The sequence below is a fragment of the Drosophila persimilis genome, unplaced genomic scaffold (assembly GCF_003286085.1).
Source record: "Drosophila persimilis strain 14011-0111.01,24,50 unplaced genomic scaffold, DperRS2 tig00000191-arrow-pilon, whole genome shotgun sequence".
NCBI classification, from domain to species: Eukaryota; Metazoa; Arthropoda; class Insecta; order Diptera; family Drosophilidae; genus Drosophila; species Drosophila persimilis.
Genome location: NW_020825298.1, coordinates 6572738 through 6595460, shown reverse-complemented (window position 1 = coordinate 6595460; position 22723 = coordinate 6572738). Strand labels below are relative to the sequence as shown.

The 22723-nt window shown below is 46.3% G+C and overlaps 1 protein-coding gene across 3 annotated transcripts in view; it reads right to left on the bottom strand.

Moving 5' to 3' along the window:
- The window catches only part of LOC6589510 (homeobox protein 5), a 74215-nt gene that overhangs the window by 9222 nt on the left and 42270 nt on the right, over positions 1-22723 (bottom strand). For all 3 annotated transcript variants that reach the window (XM_026988441.1, XM_026988443.1, XM_026988442.1), the window contains exons 3-6: positions 20701-21502; positions 12695-13126; positions 12051-12627; positions 10812-11516 (exon numbers count right to left, since the gene is read on the bottom strand). In XM_026988441.1, the coding sequence (XP_026844242.1) occupies positions 10812-11516; positions 12051-12627; positions 12695-13126; positions 20701-21502 (2516 nt within the window). The remainder of the gene's footprint in view (positions 1-10811; positions 11517-12050; positions 12628-12694; positions 13127-20700; positions 21503-22723) is intronic.

The following is a 22723-nucleotide window of genomic DNA, read 5'->3' as shown; positions in this document are numbered from 1 at the left end:
AATAAATTAATAGCAGGGTCAGGCCGCATGGCGCGTCAAAATGTGAAACGTGCCAGGGTCCTCTCATCCTCCTCGGAACCCGAATCTTGGCCCAAAAGACACATCACACTAATAAGCGGCTACAAAAGTGCTTCTGCTTCTGGTCACTCGCTCGTCTCTCCACGGACTCCTCGGACTCCTCCGTTCGCTCTCTCCCCCAAAAAACATTTTAATTTGAAGACCAAAGACCCTGCTGTTCGACTCGACGAAAAATGAATTCTACCCCGTCTTTGCGGCAGCGGCGACGGCGGCGACGGCAGCGACGGCGGCTCCTCTCCCAATTGTATTTCTGGGCTCAATTTAGTTGTACGTATTTTGACCTGCTTAACCCTACAGCCAGCCATCAGCCAACAGGCCAACACAGAGTCCAACACACAGACACAGTGACTGTCGGGGGAGGGGAGCGGAGGGTAGGGGAGGGACAGCTGGCTGGGAGGGGCAGACGAGTGGCGAAGACAACAATTTGAATTCTAAATTGAACAGCTTTTTGTGCTACCTATGCCCGGGAGCCCGTAGAACGTGGGCCGACCTGCTGCCAACTTTTGCAGAGGTTGAAGCTGTTCTCGGAGCTGACTCTGAAGCTGAGCCAGAGCCTGAGCCACCGTCAATTGCGCCCAACTACCTACTCATTGTAATTCTTCATGTCTGGTCTGGCATGGCCTGGTCGGGTCGGATCGGGTCTGGTCTGGGCCCCAGCTACAGCTACAGCTACAGCTACAGCCGGGGACTGGCCAAAAGCAAGCTCAAAGAAAGAGACTGACTTCGACCTGATTGCCGGCAGTGGCTGTGGCTGTGGCTGTGGCAGTGGCAGTGGCAAGTACCAAGTACCAGTTGCCCATCAACAACCTTTGGCTCGGTTTGCTCGTATCGGTGGCTGCCCACCTAAAATAACAGCCGCAACAAAAACAACAAAAGAATCGCAAAAGTTGCGTATAGTCGACAGCGGGATAGCCTGTAATGAGTGGAGTATTATGGAGTAATTTACTGAGGACAAAAAAGATATTCTTTATCTTAAATAATCCATAAACATATAGAGTGTAGATTGCATTGAACAAAGAAACATTATTATCAAAAAATATATAGAATTTCTAGTCAATTCGAATTAAATCTTCGATGTATCTAGGGAAATTTCATATAAATATCAGAAAATTATACACAAATTATCATAAAAAACAATCTGAAAAGATTGATAGTTGGAAAAAAGTATCTAAAGAGAATATTAATACAAAAAAATATTAATATTATATTTTGCAATATTCTGAGATAAACTGATATTACTTATAAAAGGACTGTTTTCCCTTTTAGGAACTCATATTCATAATAATCCCCATCCCCATTTCGACAACCTTCTATGCAGCCCAATCTACCCTCTTTCTCTGTTGGCCCTGTCAAAGGGGTATCATTGAAAAGTTGACTTGTTTGCCCATCGCCATTGCGGGGCTACACTTCACTTGTGTCTTTGGCTTTGGCTTTGATTTTGGTACGAGTATTTAATGATATTTCTCTTCTCTTTTTATTCAGGCATCCCATCCCATCCCAGGCCCAGCATTCAACCCAACAATTACGCTTAATGCCAAACATCCTCTGACGTCCGACTGTCTCACTGTCCAATGGGTCCAACGGGGCCTCCCCGCCCGAGTATCCCCCCAGTGCGGTGGCTGTGGTTTGATCTTGTTACGCATTCGATGCTCTGCTCTCTACTACTAGGTGGCCTCGCCCCGTTCATGGCTGAATACTGAATACTGGATTCTGGATTCTTGTTGCTGGCATCTGGAATCTGCTGCAATCTAAGGTAGCATTTGATTGGCATGCAGCCTCTCCTCCGACTATCATAGTTCGACGAGAGAACATCCTCCAAAATGCTCAATTCCATCCACTTTCCATCGAAAGTGTTGGAAATTGCCAGTCTGGGCCCCCTCCCCCCCTTATACCTATTACAGAGAAAACTGTATTCTATATCAATCACTCGACTGTGGTTTCAACAGCAATGAATAAAAATTGCCCGCTTATTATTTAAATAATTTAATAAATTATTGAAAAGTCCCCCTGGGGCCGCGGCTCTGTCTGGCTGTCCCGCTAGACAGTTGTAATAAATAAGTTTTATTTTTATTTCACAGCTTCTGCCGCTGGCCAGAGAGAGTGATAGAGATACAGTGGGAGTAAATGGCTGATAAGTACTGGAGAAATTTAAACAAATTGGAAACATAAGAAGTCTGAGAATCAAAGTACTTTCCTTATAGAAATGCTCATTCATATTTCTTCTCCATTTGTTACCAATATTTGGCCATCTTTGCCCACTGTGCACAATGGCTACGTACCAGCAAAGATATTGTATCTTAAGGTCAAAATATTAGCAAATTTTATGTGACCCGATCGTTTGCCATAGAAACAAAAGAAGGCCACAAGGGGGAGCTCCATCCGACTCGGACTCGGACAGGCCCAGAGGAGGAGGAGAAGGAGGAGTGTGTGGAGGGGGAGGACCCCTGCAGCCGAGGTCCGCGAAGAGATGGGGCTGTTAATTTCGCTGTGGACGCGGCTCGAGAGCAGCGGTAGGCACATAATCAGTTTATTTTGTAGTTTTGTTGGGTTCCCCCCGCCCCCAACAGGCAGCAGGCAGCAGGCAAGGAGGAGCTGCCGCTGCCGCTGCCGTTGCCGCTTCTGCTGCTGCAGGAGCTGCGCTGAAGTAGAAGATGAAGAAGAAGAAGAAGTGCCCCGGGTTACACGCCAAAGATACAATTTTAGATTATATGGCCAACTGCGCGCATGCGCATAATAATAATGCATGCAACAAGACGACGGCGGCGACGGACAACAACGACGATGGCGATGGCGACGGCGACGAGTAGCCAATTGCAGCTAAAGCCCAGGCCAGCTCTGGCTCTGGCTCTGGCTGGGGCTCTGGCTGGGGCTTCCTGTAGGGGCACAGAAAAAAGGCGTGCAAGTGGGTATAATCATCATCAGCTTTGATAACACACCACGAGCGACGCGACGTTGCTGCAACGACCTGCCTGGGTCCGAGCAGCACTCGAGAGCACCCCAAAGACCCCCAGACCCCCAGACCCCAGACCCTGGCATGATCTGCTGCTTGGCATTTGACTTTCGGTCTCTGGGACTCTGAGACTCTTTCGGTTGTATGTTTGTGTTTGGCTGTGCTTCCAGTCATGCGCTGACTTCGCTTTGGTTCCGACTCTCTGAGGTCTCGGGGGTCTCCGGGGTCTCTGGGGTCTCAATGGGGGCTGCTGCCTGACTTTGCAGGCTGCTCCCTGCTGCCTTCCTGCCTGCCCCATCCGACTGTCAGTTAAATGGCAGCTCTGTTGCCGTGGCCACCTTATAACCTCCGTCTGGTGCACATTTCATCTAACCTCTGCTCCAGTCCGGCAGCCACAGTGGGCCTTCTGGGATGGTATGCCAGATCCATCCTACAGCTTGCAGATTCCTTAGCAATAAAGAAATTACAGGACAAACGCCTTCTGCCTAAAGATTACACATGTAATGCCCTCTTGATGGGTACAAATATCATTGAACTTCTCTGAGTATGTCCACAATTTGTCTGTTAATCGCCACTGTGCCACATAGAGAGAGAGACACAGAGAGAAGGAGTGAAGGGACCTTGCAGCTCCCCCCCTCCGCACTCGATTGCAATCATTTGCTTTCGTGCTGTGATTCCTGGCCCCCAAAACTCTTCTAAAAAGAACAGAGAACTTTTTCCTTCAATGTAGGTGATTGTTCGGTTCGGCGGATCGGCGGTACGGCCTGCCTGCCACAGCAGGTCGCTGCAGCAAGGCCCAGCCAGCAGCAACATCATCAAACAGACGACATCATTATCGTGCAACATTATCAGAGAAAAGCCAAGCAATCGCGAGGCAAGAAATTGCTTGTCGTTGGGCCAATTTTTTTTGTCCATTTCGTAGGCGGCCAAAAGTGGAAGCCAACACAGAAAAAAAGGCAAAAATCTCTTCGGTCTCCCGCCCAGAACCCCAATATATTGAAATATGGCGGTAAGCGGGCAATTTAAATGTTCCCCCTGCCACCCTGCTCCTCCTTACTGGCTTCTGCCGCTGCACGGAATGTGGTTTTAAGTAATTCATGGATTAATGGTAGCATATTGGTCTTGGTCTTGTGGCCGAAAGGAGCTGGGCTGCAACTGCAACTGCAACGCTGTGTGGCTGTCTCTTGACTGAATGGTCGTGTCTGTGCCGCTCTGTCTGTCTCTCGGGCTGCTGCCTGTTGCTGCCTGTCTGCCGGGGCCTTGGCCGTGGTAAGAGTAGGAGTTGCATGTTTAGCACGTGCCTCCAGTTCCTCTTGTTGCACACTCGATTGTTGTTGCAGTCTCGTGTGCGGTAGTTGCCTCTGTGTTCCTGTTCCTGTTGCACGTTGCGCGTTGCACGTTGCCCGTTGCTGATAATGCGTTGACCGCCAACGCCGCAAACTAGATTGTTACGTTTATAATCATTAGGCAAGTCGGTGATTTGTTCTCCTTTCTGGGCCCCCACTCCCAGCCACTTGGCTGTGCATTGATTCTTTGGGCTATGAAAGTCTTTGCTGGTTTCTGTTTTTTTTTTTTTTTTTTTTACCACAAAAGCACCGTTAATATGGGTTGTTGTGCGCCGCAAACGGAACTCGGGGCAAACATAGAGTGTTTTTTCTGCCACAACATTTGTGGAGCCGGATCTGTGGCCTTTTGCCATGGGGTGTTCCCTCTCTCTCTCTCTTACAGAAGTAAAACTGACGAACATTAATTTGTATACCTTTCTCTATGCAAGGAATTCTGATCGATACGAGTTCAATGGAAACGGAACTCGAACTTCTTGGGCTCATATTTTTGAGTTCCCAGCTCCTTTCAGTGCTTCCGAGTTTTAATCTTCGACAACTGGCGCCAGGCAGACGAAGAAGAATCGAAGAACAAACAAATTAATTGTCGTGTGCATGACTAGGACCATTTTTGATACAAACGGAAGACGGAGGATAAAAAACACTCCGATGGTAGGAAGGCAGGAAGAGGGAAATTTGTTGCCAGAACGAGGAGAAAGGCAGAGATACTACCTTTAGTACAAGAACCGCTTAGAGAATGGATTAGAGTGGACCCAGTGGCTATTCGGCTTGGACTCTCAGAGGCAAGCACAGATGTCCCACTTATATCCCATGTGGATTTTAAGCATCTTATTTGTTTATGGATCGAAATTCAATAAATTCAAGATTTAAGATTCAATAAAAATGTAGAAAACCATAATTTCTTCACGTTTTTTTATTATTTTTCTATAACCCATAAACCATACAGCGCCCCCATCACACTTCCAGTCCCAAAGTTACATCACATCTGAACTTTGACTCATCCATTGAGGTTTTCCCCCCAATCTCTCACTCTTCTGTCACTCCGCTTAGCCGAAAAATTAATTTGAATTTTGTTATTTGTTGTTTCTTTTTTGGGAGACACTCACGTACATATGTTGCACCGTCATACTTCCTGTGGCACAGAAGAAGCAGGGGGCAACTGGCCACATAACACACTTTTCTCTCTATCTCCCTGTCGCTGTCGCTGTCTCTGTCCCTCTTGCCACACAACCAACAAATTGCATTTTAATGCAACTTTCCAAATCAATTTTCAAAACCAAACAGCGACAGCGTCAGCCCGGGCGGCGGGGCAAGGGGGCAGGGCAGGCATTTCCCTTAAAAAACCAGAGAGGAGGGAGCTTGGCCACAAGACAGCGTTGGCCTGGCCAAAAGGCCAATATAAAGATAAATAAAACTTAAGTCAGGCAATGTGACAGTTATGGATGAGAGGGGGCTGTGCACAGTCGTCGGGAAGGGACGGGGAGGGACGGGAAGGGACGGGACGGGCCGGGACCCTGAAGCCAAAATAACGAGTTGCTTGTGCGATAAAAAATCTAACTTTAATACGAATTAAGATAAACAAATAATGAGAGAGAGATAGATACATAGATACCGAAAGTATCTGCATCTGCTTCGAGTATCTGTATGGCAAGGGAGACCTCTGGGGGCCCCCAAGCTCAAGTGACAAGTGCGCGGATGGGCCTGGGCTTTTGACATTTCTCGAATACGAGACGATAATGATCATCTGGTATGATGATCATGACGATGACTCTGCTGACTTAAGGGGGATTTGCATTGGTTGTTTATGTTTTTGGTTTCATAATGCTGCTGCCCCAACGGCGGATGAACGAATGAAACCCTACGCCTAATAATAGGGTCGTTTTTGAAATGCATACGCGAGAGCCCCCCGAGTGCCCCCCCCCGCGAGAGAGAGAGATGGAGTGCCATGCGATTGTCGGGGGCGTTAGCCATGGGTGCAAAATCTAGAGCTAAAGTTGATCTCCATCTTCTGTAGCTGTTGCTGGTTGCTGGTTGCTGTTGTTGCCGATGCTTGACATTTATGTGAACCCAAGCAACAATAACACGTTGGTGTACCTCTCGCTACAGTTCAGATGCGAGTGGAGTCGAGTGGAGTGGAGTGGAGCCTAGACAGAACGTTCGTTCAGTGCCCGCGACACGACACCCAGACCCAGACCCAGACCCAGAGAGGGGGGGGAGGGGAAAAGACCCAAACCGATCGTGGGCAAAAAGGCGCAAAGTCAACTCTTTCGAGTCATGAATCTTATGACGCCTACGTGTACTTTTGGCATTTGGCATGTCAAATACAATAAGTACAGCGGCGACGACGACCGACCGACCGACGATCGAGGAGCTCAGGGGGCTAGAGGCTAGCTGGAAGAGGCACATCCCATGTACATCAGAGACTCATGCCACACCGAAGATGGAGATGGGACAGCTCCCAGCCTAGGCTCCAATCCAGTTCCAATTTGAGTTTCGTCTCTTGGGTTCAAGACTTTGTTTGCTGCTGCGTTTGACAGCTTCGTTTGTGGCTCCGAGCCTCGTTTGCTGGCTCGTTCCTAAAGGGAGAGACATTCCTTGGCCTGTCATTAGCTGACAGAAACTAATTCGCTCCAAATAAGTTCACGGGAATTGCTGATGGATTGACAGGGCAAATGTTTGCCCACGGAAAAAAAACGTTGCTAATTTCCAAGAAAGTTGTTGGAGATTTTAATTAGATCGTGGGTTCAGATATGAGATGTGAGAGTTTAAAGGTTATAATATACTTTAGAGAGATCAAAAGATATCCAGGAAATTATGTGGAAAATAAAGAAACACATTTCCCTGCAGACTAGGGAATGAAAGGAGATTTTCTTCAAAAATGTTAGAGGAAGAACCCAAAAGCCCACATGGAAACGCATTCTTGACTGCTAAGCTGCTCCGTGAGAGAGAGAATGTACTAGGAAGGGAAACCCTTCGGCAGTCGACAAACAACAGATTGAGAGAGAGAGACTCATCCATCTCTGGGATAGAAAAGAAGGGAATATATTGGGAAAAGGAGCACCTTTCTAGTGATATTAGAGACGATATTTCATTGATAGATCAACATGGATATTTGCTTACTCTTGTAGCTGATCCTTTACATTGATTTCCCATCTCTACTTATACTTATCCCCTCCCCTTCCCATACCCCATTCTGCTATCCAGAGATCGATCTCCCTTGCAGTCCAATTATCCTCCTCGCCCAAACTGCTGCTGGCCAGATCTTGTGCAGCCATCTCCTCCATCTATCCAGTTTCTAACCTCCACTTGGGTTACCGCACATTCCACATGCCACGCAGAGTGCCCCCCTATGCTCTATGCTCTGTGGCAAGTCCCAGTCAACCCACCTGCTACCTTCGGTCCACTTAATCAGCGAATAATTCATGACAAAAAAAAGACTTCTAGCCGGCTGGCATGCAGAAAAAAAGAGCAGGGAACGGGAACAGGAAGAGAGATAGAGAAGTCCCTCCTGTAGCTCGTGTCGCTGATCACGCATAGAAATTATTATTGTGCTTTAATATAGCCATAAATCTGAACATTTAAAATGCTGAAAATATCGCATCCTGCTGCGAGAGTCGAACCAGAATTGGGATTGGCATTGGCCCCAACTTATGACTTCATCTGCATTTTTATGGCGAATGCTCTGGCGATAATAAACCCTGGGCTGGCCATCGCCATCGAGATCGAGAGCCGTACCGGGCCACAACCGAGCCGCCACCCATGCGTGGCACCCCCTCCCACCCCGGGGGACCCTGGAGAGGAGTCTAGGCTGCCGCTTCGCTGGGGCAATATCAATAACACTTGCAACTCTGTGTCTGTGACTGCAACATGATGCGACAACGTCGTTGTTGCTGTCGCTGAGAGGCCTGGACAATGTCACTGAACCAGTTCTCAATGTCTTCATATAGATTTCCAGCGCGGCCCCAGCCCCGGCCCCAGCCTCACAGACGGAGAGTCAACCTCTGCACTAAATATTTACAACCTCCACAATATCTCAACGACCGACAAGAGGCACAGCCACAGCAACAACGACAGATACGACGAAAAACAAAAAAAAAGAGGTCTGCCACGTCTTTCTATCGTTAGCCTGGCGGAACAAGTTCATGCAACTGCACCACAAAAGGTGTTCAGGCGACCAAGACCAAGCCCAAGAGCAGCCCAAGAGCAAGTCCGAGTCGAAAAGCTGGCCAAGTGTCGTTGTGGCCATAAATTCAATTGAATATTACGCCAATTGCCTTTTTGTCTATTGCAAAAAAGCAAAAACCTTCGGGGAGGAGTCATCAGCATCTGAGCAATCCTCAACCTCGTCGGAGGAAACTGGTTCCATCAGCATCCACATCCACATCATCATCATCATCGTCGTCGTCGTCTACTCGCGGCGGTAAGCAGATTTAGTTCATCTTTGAATGGACGCTAAGCCGCTTTGGGGTCTGCTAATTAGGCGACTTTCAAGGCGACTCTTCATCTCTTGCGGGCTAATATGCATCAAAATGTGTCAACACCCAGAGCTCTGGAACAGGACCCAGGCCGAGAGCCAGACCGATAGCCAGACCGAGAGCCCGGGCTTAATTGTTAACGTTCGAACGCTACGTACATGGCTCTACTCCTATCACATGATTGCACTAGTTGGAGCATTGGACCTCTCCGACCATGTTTTCACTCCATTAACGCGATGAAGTGGAGAGCAGGATCCTAAAGCTGAAGCTGAGGCTGAGGCTGAAACTGGCAGGCAGCCTGAACTGGGTCTGGTAATGATGCCTGACGTTGACCGATCGTCGACCGCAAAGCCAAACGTAAAACCTGGCCTGGCCCCGGCCCCGGCCCCGGCCCGGCCCGGCCTGACCGATCAAAAGTCGTTCAACTTGCCGGAACTGGTCGTAAAAAGATCACCTGGCCACCACCATTCCAATGCTCCAGCTCTAGTCGTCTCCAACGTCTTCTCTTTTTGCCTATGTGGAGCATTTTCTTCATGGACTCGCCAAAAACGCAACTCCGACTCCAAGTCGAGGCTTTGGCTTCAGCTCGCGTGGCACAATATTAATGGCCGCCAGAGAGTTCAGCCACGGCCATGGAGTGGAGTTCAAATCCCAAAAACATAGTTAATCTTGTCTTCTGGCTGCTGCTGCCGTTGTGCGGAGCAGCCTCGAGTCCGAGGCAGGAAATCCCCCGAACAAAAAGTCTGAAAAATCAGACAAAAATAAACGAACGCGTTTATGTGTTGTCGATGATTTGCCCCTTGGGTAAATGAACTTTGACTGCTGCCTGTTGCTCGGATGGGGTTCAAGAATGCCACTCGCATCCATGTCCACGTCCAAGTCACTCACTCACTCGAAGGTCTCTCGGGGGCCGCGAGCAGGTAAATGCTGGCATTTGGGACTTGCCGATCTTTCGATTTTGGGGATCCAAGCAATCCACTTTACTTCTGTTTTGTGTTTTGCAAACAATTCTTCAAGGTTTTTTCTTCTGGTTCTCAACATTTTTCAGCTGAAATTTATGACAGATCTCACGTTTTTACCTGAAGAGATGCAGATTATGGCGTGATCTTCGATCTACAGTTTCGATAGTTTTCTTGTAGTTCCTTTTTAGGGTTTTAGCAGATACATATCTAAGGATACATATGATACATACATATCTATACAGAAGACACAGTTTGGATAAAATTTAGTTTAATTTCTATGTAATCCTTGATATTCCGAAGAATTGTAATCCTTTTTAACATTCTCAGGGTTGATCCATGAATCCATAAGAGTCTTTAGGCATATTCTTGAATCTTTGACTGGTTTAAAGATTCTTTAAATGAAATTTACGATCCTTAATGGGCCACCAATGTCTTTTAACATTGATCTAGTCAATATCTAGATTACTAAGGATATCCAAGCTTCAAACTGCTGTCATTACAAAAACAAAGTACATGTCGTGTGCTTGATGAGGCACATTATTGTCGGAATCGACTGTCTCCGATAAGAGTTGTTGGTGTTAGATTCCCAGCACCTTCGCTACTCTATAAGTAAATACGTACATATACATATCTCCTACTATCTACCGATCACCATAGATTTTCTTATAGGAATACACCCCTCATATTATTTGATATTTCCCTAAAATACTTCCCTCAGCTCTCAAGTATCCAAAGAAGTCTCTTTATACATTATTTCCTCTCCGAAAATCACTCGGAAAGCTAATACTCAATCAACTCCCTATCGAAAGAGATTTCCTCCCGAGTAAACTTTCATTTCTAGCGGTGGATATTTATGTGTCCCCTAGCCGATGGCTACATAAACATCAATTAGTTGGAGCCAGTCGGTAGGAAATCTTCCTTTCTCCCAGCGAAATCTCAATGCTTAATCAACTACAAATGGGGCTGAAGGGAGAGGGAAGGGTTTCTGTGCTGTTCTGCTCACCTGAACATATTCGGCGCATATATCAATTCCACCCACAAAGCCGCACACATCGTCCACGGACCAGGAGTTTACCTCCTCGCTCTGCGCCTGACACTGACGCGGGGCACCGCCAGCAGCAGAGGCTCCTGTGCCTGTGCCCTGGCCTGTTCCTGCGTTGGCGTTGGCATTACTGATCTCCTCGGACTGGTCCAGAAGTGGCGGGGATGGTGTGGATGAGGCTGTTGTCGCTGTCGTGGCTGTGGTGGCCGTTGAGCTGGCACGACGCGTCTTCCCTAGCAGGCCCTCGGGCTCGGGCTTAAAGCGCTTCGCGGCTGGCGGTTGGGAGCTCAAGTCTAATGGCGCCGCCGACGCAATCGATGAGCCACCAGCACCACCAACACCACCACCACCGACGGGCGCCACCGAAGTCGAAGTCTCTGTTGTGGAACGTGGACTAGACTGCCGCGAAGCGTGATGCGATTGTTGCTGCTGTTGCTGTTGCTGCTGCTGCTGTTGCTGTTGCAGCTGGGCCGAGTAGATGAAAGCGGGTGTAACAAATTGAGCCGCCTGCTGGAGCGCGGCATTCAGAGTGGAACGTGGCGTGCCCGCTGCACTGGCACTGGGCGACGAGGCATTGGAACTGGAACGTGGATGCTGTGAATGCTGCGGATGCTGTGGCTTGCAGCGCAGAATTTCCTGGATTTGGGCATCTTTGACAGCACGCACCTAAGCGGCGGGGGAGAGATGGGGAAAAGAACGGTGGAGGTGAGCTTTAATTTGGAAAACACTTGGAATATTCGTAATAATAGATCTAAGGATACCCTGTACATTGGTGGACTTTTTGCTCTTTGGTGTGTGGAAAACTCTCTGCCTGGCACACACTTTTTCACAGAGTAGCTTAGCCGTAAGTGGAGAGTTTTAGTGGACATCCCTTCTGTGTATCTTTTTCTCACTCTTCGCTCTTCAAATTAAGTAGTCCGTTACACCATACAGATTTGTGTCTCACTCTTATCGCTTCAAATGAGTCCGTTACACCACACAGATTTGTATCTTATAGGTTCCAAAGGCCTTAAGTACTGAAAATTTGGTCTCTTATGGTAGCCATGTTATTATCCATTCAGCCATCCAATCCATTCATTGATCCCTCCTATTCAAAACCCCTCCACTATTCCACAATCAAGGGGCACATGCCATTAACAATTTGGGTGGTCCCATCACATAGCTTTTCTTTGCTTGTTTTTGTGTACCCACTGTACTTACCAGCGTCATCAGAGCCTGGGTGCTGCTCATGTCTATCAGCGGCGGAAAAATGCCCGACGAGAAGGGCAAAAAGCTGGACATAAACGGCGAAACACTGGCGGCCGCCACCACAGCGGCCATTTGGCTCTTGGCCTGCTCCGTGGGCGACTGGGCTGCGGCTGGCGGTGGCAACGGCCCGACACTGGCCACCGACGAGCCCACGCTCGAGCCAGAGGTGCCCGCTCCTGCTCCTCCTCCTCCTCCTCCAGCGGACACACTCACTTTGGTCTCCTTGGGCAGACTGACAGCAGCCGCCGACGCAGCCGCCGAGGGCGAGAGCTTCTTGCTGGCCGCGTTCGCATTGCTGGCATTGGTGGGGCTGTTGATGGTGTTGCTGCTGCCGCTGCCGCTGCCACTGCCGCTGCCACTGCTATTGGCATTGCCCGACTTTGCGGTGGAGCTGCCACTGCTGCTGCTTTGCTGTGTGCCACTGGAGGCGACTCCCGATGCTCCTCCTCCTGCTGCTGCTGCTGCTGCTGCTCCCGAGGTGCCCGTGCTGTTGCTGTCGTAATAGGAATTGCGTCTTGTTGCATGGTTGCTGGAAAAGTTTACAGACGAGTGTTAGGTTTTTCTGGGGGTTGCCTGACGCTCAAGGATTTGCTTACTCATTGGGATTGGTGTTATTGTACTTGGCCGCCAGACATCGCATAATGTCCGAATAGTTGCGGGTGGAGAAATCCGTGGCATTTGTATTGGAACTCGATGCGGCACTTCCTTGGTTCACATTGTTGCTGTTGCTGTTGCTTGTGCCGCTGCCGCTGCTGCTGCTGTTGATGTTGCCACTGCCACCGATGCTGCTGCTGCTGCTGTTGTTGTTGTTCCGATGCTGCTGCTGGTGCTGTTGTATGGTATTCAGCAAATTTGTAGACAAATTGTGGAGCGGCATGTGTGTCGTGGTCTGAGCACTCGGCGGACTCAATCTTTGTTGCTGTTGCTGTTGCTGTTGTTGCTGCTGCTGCTGCTGGCTGGGTGAGACACCACCACCGTTGCCACCGGCACCGCGAAACGATGATGAGGAGGGCGTGGCGCTGCGAGATCTACAGCAAAAATATGAAAAGAATATATGGATTAGTTATGTTAAACAGAACATTTAGCAGGGGCTTTGCATAAGTCGAGGGAAGAGTGTGGTGTGTGACATCAGCCTGCATAAATATTACACCATATACGAGGCACCATATAGCCATATATCTTTTGTATCGTTCACAAATTTGCATTAATATTTAATTATTCTTCCCACTCCCCTGTGGCCAGGTGTCGCATACAATTGGATTATTTGTCATTCCAGCTCTGAGTGGTCCACATCCAACAACCGAGATATCTCTCGCTCTAGCTCTCTCCCTCACTCTCTTTCTCTCTCTCTGTTCCCGCTTATTTGACATGCTAATGAGTGGCTTCCGTGAGAAGCACTCCAGTAGGAACGAAACCACCTATAGAACAGGTGTCTGCGATCTACGATCTACGATCTAAGTCTTGTTGACGTTTGATATTTAGTTAATTTCCATGAGGCCATAATGCGATTATATGCTGGTTGTGCCATGGGAACCCTGTCCCACGAGGAGGAAACGAAGAAGGAGTGTGTGGAAAGGAAAGGAAAGCCCAAAGCCTGGGAGAGTTTACTCGTTGGGAGTTCTGTGCTTCTCTGGGATTTAAATCTCTCTTCTTTCGAAATGAGTTTAATTAAAGTTCACTTGGAGGATCAAAACAGCTGTTGCTTTTTGCCATTCACACACGTTAGCATCGAATGAACAAGCTCCGTGGAACTAGTTGGCACCTGAACGTGAACTAGTTGTGCAACCAATCGGTTCATTGCAGTTATTTATGTATTTTACATATTTATGCGATGCAATGTACCTCCGAGGCCTTAAAATACGATTCGCTTACTTGAATTATAACACAGTTCCATTCGGAAAATGTTCAAAAATAAATCGTTTTCAAACAGATAAATATTCCTCTTCCTATAATATTGGAAACAGCCGATCTATGTTTATTCCCAGTAGACCTAAAAACTACAGCTAAATTTCCATAGCTCGAACGTCTGTAAATTGAATTTTCTATAATACGAACTAAGACGGGTTGCAACAACGTTTAGGGAGCACATTACGTCCATCTCTGTAAGTCGAAGTCTTCATAAGTCCAACGTTTCTTTTGGATAGTAGTGGATTATAGTGGCTCAACTGTTTCATAAATTGTTCGTAGACGGACTTTGACATGATAAAAGTCCACGAGCGATGACTGAAGTCTCGCAAAATTATCGCAAAACGGACTTACTTAAACGATAAATGTATCGACTACATTAATATCTTGTTGTCCGTTTTGTACGTTCACTTATGGGAAATCTGCACAGCAAATCTATGTAATTCTCAGGCTCGACTTTGGTGGAACAGAGTTATTCCTGTATTTAGTAATCAATTACAATTATTTCGTTTTACTGCAGGTTGGAATCCTCATAAAGATGGGTGCACTTCTGGCGATGTCTCCTTCGAGCTTTGAAACTTATTGAATTGGAAAATATGTAATAGTTGTTCTTCGGTATAAAGAACATCTCAAAAATAGTTTGAATTCTTTCCATCTTGTGTGTGTGTGTTTGTGTGTGTGTGTGTTTGTTCCCCTAGAAACAATTTCATATTTGGATGCTCTCGAAGCAGCATCCATGTTAAACCAATGTCGAGCATTTGTGGCAAGCAATCTGCCAAGCCAAGCATGGCCATAACTCATATGCAACTGCCCCGCCAGCCCAGTCCAGTCCAGTCCAGTCCAGAGAGACATGCCACCAACATGGTGCATGGTGCATGGTGCATGGTGCATGGTCTCTACTCTACTCTACCTACCCATTATCCATTCCTAGAGCTGTAGCTGTGGCTGGACCTGTGGCTTTCCAACACGAGCCACAGCCGAAAAAAAAAACGAGAAAAAAAACCAAAAAAATAATCAGCATAGATTTCTGCCTAGATCGGCAGCGGGCTGCCGCCGCCGGTCACCTCCTAAACTGAGCGCGTTGCCGCCGGTGGCAGCTGTGGCAAGTGCCTGGGCTGCTCTCTATGGGTTCGGTTGCATGCCACAAGGAAAAACCAAACCAAACCGAAATACAACAACAACAACAAAAGAGTAACTCGTGCTGCACGTCGTCGTCGTCGTCGTCGTCGATGGTTGGTCGTTGGTCATGTCGTGTCGCTTACGGAGGCTGCAGCACAAATTTATATATATAGCAGCTATTGGTGCTGCCCCTTTGCCGCAGACCCACCTGCCAGTGCCCCCTCATCTAGCTCCTCCCTGGTTCCTCCTCCTCCTCCTGCCTGCCCCTGCCCCTGCCACTGCCCCTGCCCCTGCCACTGCCACTGCTGCTGTTGTTGCTTTTGTTGTTGCCATTGATTTATCGTGATCTGTTGGTTGTCGATTTTTTTTTCTTGCTTGTATTCTCTCGTTGTTGCTTACAACTTTGTTTTTGTTTGTTCTTTTTCTGTTTTTATTTTTTGTTTTTGCCGTTTTTTTTTTTTTTGTGGTAATTTTTTGTTCGATTTTTTGTTAAAAATGTTGATTATTGCAAATTGCTTTGGCGATTGGTAGCAGCTACTTAGTTGTGTTTTCCAGCCTGTTCTTGGCGATTGTTTGAACAGCAGCAGCGGCAGCGGAAAAGCCGAGGAAAAGCCAAGCAGAAAAAGCAACAACAACAACAAAAAATGGTTTATGGTGGCGATTATGTTGGCTACTGCTTAATGCTCTCGTTGTTGTTGCTGTTGTTGTTGCTCCCCCCACCCGCCGACAGGTAACGGTTTTGTATGCTGTGTCGTACAGATACCCGTGCAGATCTACAGATCGGTGGCATGCCTAATTGGTTTTTACGAGCGGCAACATGCGGCTTGTCTCCGCCTCGCCACCGCCTCGCCACCGCCTCGCCCCCGCCCTGGTATGCAAATGGTGTCTATTGTTACGCCTACACAGGGCGCTGCCCCAGCCCGATAAGTCCCTAATAAAAAGAAATACTTATACAACACATACAGTGCGTTTCGAAAGTGTAGGGCAGAGCCTCAGGTGGAAATTTGGGAACAAAATTCAATACCAAAGATCTAGGGGCGGATACTCGTTGGAATCTGTTCCGATTTCAAGCGAATTTACTTATCGAATCGAATGTTATCGTTGCATCTGCATGTTTATCGCTTTATTGAATGTACATATCGGACTGAGGCAAAGACTATACAATGCCAAGGTGTTGCATGATGGTCTAAAAAGCTGTTCCATGACTGTGTTTTTCATGACACTCCGTAGACACGAGGATTCCTGAAAAGTTTCGGTTCTCGCAGGCTCTGAGAGCGGCCCTCTGCCTTTCCATTCGGATTCGGCTACTCAGCTCCTCTGTGTCCCGAAATGCTAGCAACAAATACACAGTTTTTGTCGAGACTCGACCCCCTTCTGGGTTGCAACAACATACATTGCTTGAGCATGAGTCAACGCATTGAATAATTTTAAAACTATAATTTAATTGTGTGAATAACCAAAACGATGTTCGGTTATTGAATATATGTGGGCCTTTATACACATAATAGATCGAAGATCAAGGGTGAACATCGAAAAAGGAAGATTAAAGATCGGAATAATGTATATAAAATCGAATCTAGAATCAAAGTTTGCGAAATACGTATTCTGCTTGTATTTATCATCTGCTATCATATATATTTATTGAATAGTTGTATAACATCAAATATAGAATCCATCTATTGTACGAAAGCGACGCTTAAAGACCTTCAATGGTTGCAACTGCCTTACACTTTTGATTCACACTGTCCTTAAATATTCATATGCTTTAAATATGTTTCTTAGGATGCTTAAGACACCAAAAACAGAATGTCTATCAATGGAATGAGTTGTCAGAAACTAGTTCAACAAAAGAACAAGCAAAAAGCCAGGCTTAATCCGATGCCTCGAATGCCCTTACTGTCATTCGATATCGGGGAGTACTATACCAAATACCATACACCATCTAGAAATTCAATCCGCTGCTAGAACTGATCGAAAAGGGAAAGGAAACTGGACAAAAAGCCGTCCAATGTGAGGGCAAAAAGCAGGGCTACTAGAATTCAGTATTCAAATGTTTACAAATGTCTGAATAAATTGCAAAAATAAACTGCTTTCGGTCTAGACAACATTTTCTGAATGCTTCAATAGCTTAAAAGAATATTTAGCAGATGGGTAATTATTTTTATTGAACGCTCTTTGCGGTTCATTGAACTAAATATTTAATATTGAAGTATTGAAAACAAGGTTAAATAAAGAGTCGTGAATGATCTACAATGAAACATTTTACCAAATTCAGAAACTCCAAAAAGACACTCAACAACATTTGGAAGGAAGGTCACAGCAGATGCTCCGATAAGACCTCAAACTCAATCCTCAAAAGGTTAAAGATCGTATAAAAAACTGAATGGAGAGCTCCCAAACTCTTTGGAGGCAGAATTTTTTGTGAATGAACCTGAACTATAAATTTAAAGCAAAAATATATAAAGAAATACAATAAAAATTCATGCGTCAGGGGAAAAATTTACATTCAATTTGCATTTCATCAAAAAAAAAAAAAAAAGAAGACAAATCATAATTCTATAAAGAGCCTCTAAAATATCATGCAAGAAAACGCCCATTTATCATACGAGAAACATCATCTGCTAGTTTCCCTAATAGGCCTCACTAATTTGTGGATAAACAATTATCAATTATGAATAATTATTCGCATAATCCCAATCACGCGACCACCCTGAGCGGTAACAGCAGCAGGCCCCGCGCCTAGGGGGGCTCCGCAGATACCAGATACCAGATACCAGATACAAGATACAAATCGTATCGAATCGTATCGAATGCTAAATCTAAATGACAGCCTATCGTGACTCTTTGTGTCTGCTCGAGCCACTCAAGTCCACACCTCAGGTGGCGATAGACTAGCATGTCTCATTAATATTAATAAGGCCCAGCCGCCGACTAGCGACCGCCGACCACCGACCACCGACCGGCGACCTGCCCAAAATGTATCTCCTAAGAAGTATCTATGTATCTTTTGTGTCGTTACTTCATCTGTTTCCATCTATGCCGTGGCCAAAGGCTAGTTTATGTTTCTTGTTTTTGCGATACATTATCTTAGGGTGGGTATGCCCAATTTCTGCAGAAGGTTGTATCTTCTATCCAAAGATGGGTTGATAGATATTTTTAGCCTAAACTAGGATGGTGTAGCCATAATTTTATACATTTGAATGCAATAATAGCATAATTTATAGGATATTTATAGATATAAATTTATAGATCTCGAAATATTAGAGGATATGCCTAGAAATATCAATTTATCATCAACCTCTGTATCTGAGACACGGTTTTGTACCTAAATCTCCATCTTCATGGAAGAAATGGGGACTTTTGAGGGTTTTCTTTTACAAAAATCAGTAGAATTCTTTCGAAAATTCAAACATGATCTGGAATATACTCGTAGAACGCTGGACTCGAAAACAGTAGCCCAGAAGGAGCCCCTGCCTCGCGCTTTGTGTCTATATCTCTCCCTTTTACAGAGTAGCTTAGCAGTAAAGGATAGGTTTTACATTCATCTGCTATTTGGTTAAATGAAATGTTAAAGAATATGTTTGAGTCTGTAGGATATGTATCTCTAAGTCTGTAGCGTATTTCGATTGCTTCGTCCTGGGATATGGAGTTCTGAACTGGTCAAAACTAGCCCTAGATGAATCTACAAAGTTGCATCTACTTATCCATAAACTACTAAGTAAATTAGTATTAATTAATACATATTTTCTTTGGCGAAGGGTATCAAAACTTCGTTGCCTCCCCCCGAGAAGCTCGTGGCCCCTCCTTCTCCCAATGCCGCTTGTGTGGTGCTGATAAATGGCTTTTATTTATATTAGTTAAAATATAATCTTTGACGCCATTAATTTAGTTGTGCGTATTAATTGCTGCTGATCTTAGTAGACCGATCTTTTCTTTATTTTTGCATTTACATTTCAAGTTTTTCAAGTCGTTTTTCTTTCGTTTTCTTTGTTTTTGCTTTTGCCTTTCTGTTCTGTTTTTTTTTTTTTGACAGCAGAAGCGTGCTCTTGTGTTGGCTTTGTTTTTGTTTTTGGTGGCTTTGATTAATTTACTTTCGGGCTGCGAACAGAAGCAGCAGCCAGCATCGATTTGGTTTCTTTTTTCTTCGAGGTATTAATTTATGAAAATGTTAATTAATTTGTCAGGCGCTGACAGCCATCGAGGCGGCGGTCACAAATTGCTTGATAAATAGTTTCGGACTCGGACTTGGACTCGGACTCGAGCTCGTAGCGAATATTCTTTCATTCCTTCTCCCAACCAAAACTATCCATGAAATTTATGTGATTTTAAAAAATGTAATAAACAATAATAAACATCTCTTTGGAAAATATGGCCGACAAAGGGAAAGAGGACAAGAAAGAGTCAGCGCCCAAGCCCAGGCCAGAGCCGGAGCGAGAGACTGTGGAATATACGCCCGTGCACACGCCCCCGCCCAGCACCGTCGTTCCGGAACAAACAATCCTCCGCACTGGCGACAATCCGGAGGCAGGTGCCCGCCGCCCGGAGGCCTCGATATGCATCCTGGACATAGACGACTCCGAGATCGACATGGAGGAACGGCCCTCGGACACCGATTCGATCAGGCAGCTGCGGCTCCGCCGCAAGCAGTTCGAGGAGCTCCGTCGCGATCACTATCAGCGGATGTACTATGACGATGGCAGCATTATCAGTGGATCGGCGATTCGAGGCTCAACCCATGTATCCGAAGATGAGAGCGGGAGTGGCAAGGCGGAGGAGGCGAACGCGGATGCGGAGAAGAAGGAAGAGCAGCAGAAGCCAGAGGAGAAGGATAAGGATAAGGATAAGGAGAAAAATTAACGATGGTGTGGAGCCAGTCTGCTGACTCTTTCTGTTGCCCTTTATAAAATCTACTATTGGAAACATATTTGAAACTATTAGAAGCAAAAGACTCAAGTGATTCTCCTAGCTCACCCATAGATATAGAAGACATTAAATTTATAGCGTTTTAAATCTTTGCCTTTTTCTATAAAGATATTTTCTTAAAGGAGGGATGGCCTCCATTCTGTTGATAATTTCGTGTTCAAATTAATTCGAATGAGATACAGCATACGCGTTTCCAATAGTATTCTAGGAAAACCTCATAGATGGTATTGACAAGAAGCTACTATGTTCATAGATCCCTTCTCATCTATGCATTTAGTTCCATGGAAAATTAGCCTACAAAAATCGGAGATATAGATGGAAAGGTTTAAGGTGAAATGGAATTGATATCTTTTTCTAGGCTTTAATCCTCAATGAAGTTCCTCCAAAGGAAGACTGCGACTAGGGCGACTCCCCTGCCTCGCGCACTCTTTGTCTCTCTCTCTCACAGAGTAGCTTGGTAGTCAAGAGTGACTTTCGGTCGTTTTGCTTGAAAAATAGGTATCTTTGAGCTTCATATTCCCTTGTTCAGGCCTTAAGGAGTGGTTTTACTCTTCTAAAGACTTCTGGTTATACTTTACTCCCCTTTGAGCTCTCATCTTCTTTGACTTATCTTGAAATACTCATATTTTATTGAGTTAAAAGCCCCGTCGCTCACCTGGCAAATGCTCCGACGGATATGTCGCCATTGTGGCTGCTGTTGCTGCCGGGACTGAGGCGTTCTCTCTTCACGCCGTGGCTCAGGTGCTGCTGCTGACTCGATTGATGGCTGCCAAGGGTGCTGCTTCCGCTTCCGCTTCCGCCGATGCTGTTGCCACTGACGCTGCCACTGATGCTGCTGCTGCTGTTGTTGTTGTTGATGGTGTTGTTGTTGTTGTTATTGTGAATGGACACCATGGGCGTGGCATCCATGTGGAGACCCTCCTTGTGGCCATCCAGATGCGACATGGGCGACATCTTCTCGTTCTTGACCTTCTCCAGATAGAGGGCGGCATAGGCGGCCGCCGCAGCCGCTGACGGACTGGAGGACGTGGACGAGGCCGAGGAGGTGGCTGTGGCAGTGCTGTGGCTGGGCGTGGTGGCCTGGTTGGAGTTGCCGCCACCCCCCGCGGTGGCTGCTTCGCTCAGCTTCTTGGCGGTGCTCTCGATGGCCGCCCCGTAGCCGCTCAGCAGCAGCGATCGTTCGCTGAGCATCTTCGCTGCAGAGCCTGGGCCGGAGGAGAACGGTTCGGAGAGGAGCTGGGACCGCAGATCGCTGGCCAGACGCTCCAGATGTTTCCGCTTGCTGGAGCTGGAGCTGGAGGTGGAGCTGGCGCTCAAGGTGGCCGCCGCCGACGAGGAGGAGCCAAAATGCCGGTCGTGGTCGTGGGTCGCCGTGGGTTGCGTTGCACTGCGACCACCCACAATCGCTGTTGTGGCCTTGGCTGGCTTCTGCTGCAGTATGTCGGTGGGTGCGTTACCTGCAGCAACAAAAAATACAGTGAAACAGTGTTAGTGGACGGTGGATTCACGCTTTTTACTTCAGAGACAGAGGGAGACCCCAGTGCGTGCATGTACCCCATCGAAAGCTTACTGAACCAAATAAGCCCCCCCAGTGGAAAGCTCGACTCGGGGAAGAGAGTGTCGAGTCGAGTCGCATGCAAATCGGCCAAAGGTTAAAATAACTTATAATATGTTAACAAAACCATTGACCTGCAATGTTGAACCCCTAAGCTAATTATCGGGGTGACACTTGAGGTGTCTTGCCCAGTGGGACCGAGAGTGAGAGTGCGAAAAGTGCACACAGCACACGGCACACAGCACACATGGCACAACGCATTCGCAAACTAGTCGTAGTACAGTCCAGAACACAACAGTATAGTGGAGTACTTGTACAGTGCGGTACGGCATTCTATATTTGGGTAAAGAAGAGGAAGAGGTAAGAATAAGGGATAAATACTGAAAAGGGGATGACTACGATCATCGTTGTATATGATCATGGTAGTTCTTTATTCATCAGGTATTCCAGTACAGGTTTTTTATTCGATATCTTTTCAGTATATCTATTGCCTGCCAAGGACCCCAAAAGAATATTCGCAAAGGCCAGATTATGAATCCAAATTAATCCCATGCCAAGGCGGACTGTTATTTGCCTTAAAAAATATTCACCACAAGTTCCAATCGGCTCTAATCGCAGCTTTTGATTCATGGGTATTCCATTTTGACAATGCAAATTATAAGTTGTTGAAGTTTCGATAAGGAGTCACCTTTTCTAATGTTCAGTCGATGGAGGTCTTAAAGAACTCAGATACCTTTTAAGGGACCAGCCCCTGATCAAAAGTTTGCTATCATTGATTATTTTCAAATAATTTTTAACTATTTTTAAGATTTCGCTCTGTAAATCAAAGTTTAAAATACAAATAAATCTCTAAATTTCAACCAAAAGCTACACAAACTAATCTTTAGCGGCTAAGCTACTCTGTGAAAGGCAGAGGGAGAGAGAAAGGTGATTATTTTCTTCATTTTGGCTTAGTAATACAGGAATATACAAGAAAATTTCCAATCTAGAGCATGTCCAAGCTTCTACCCCTAATCCCTATACTCCCCATAAGAAAGAGTACAAAGTATTCCATACAAAAACACACACCTCTACAGATACAGATACAGATACAAATACAGATACATATAGAACCACACAATTG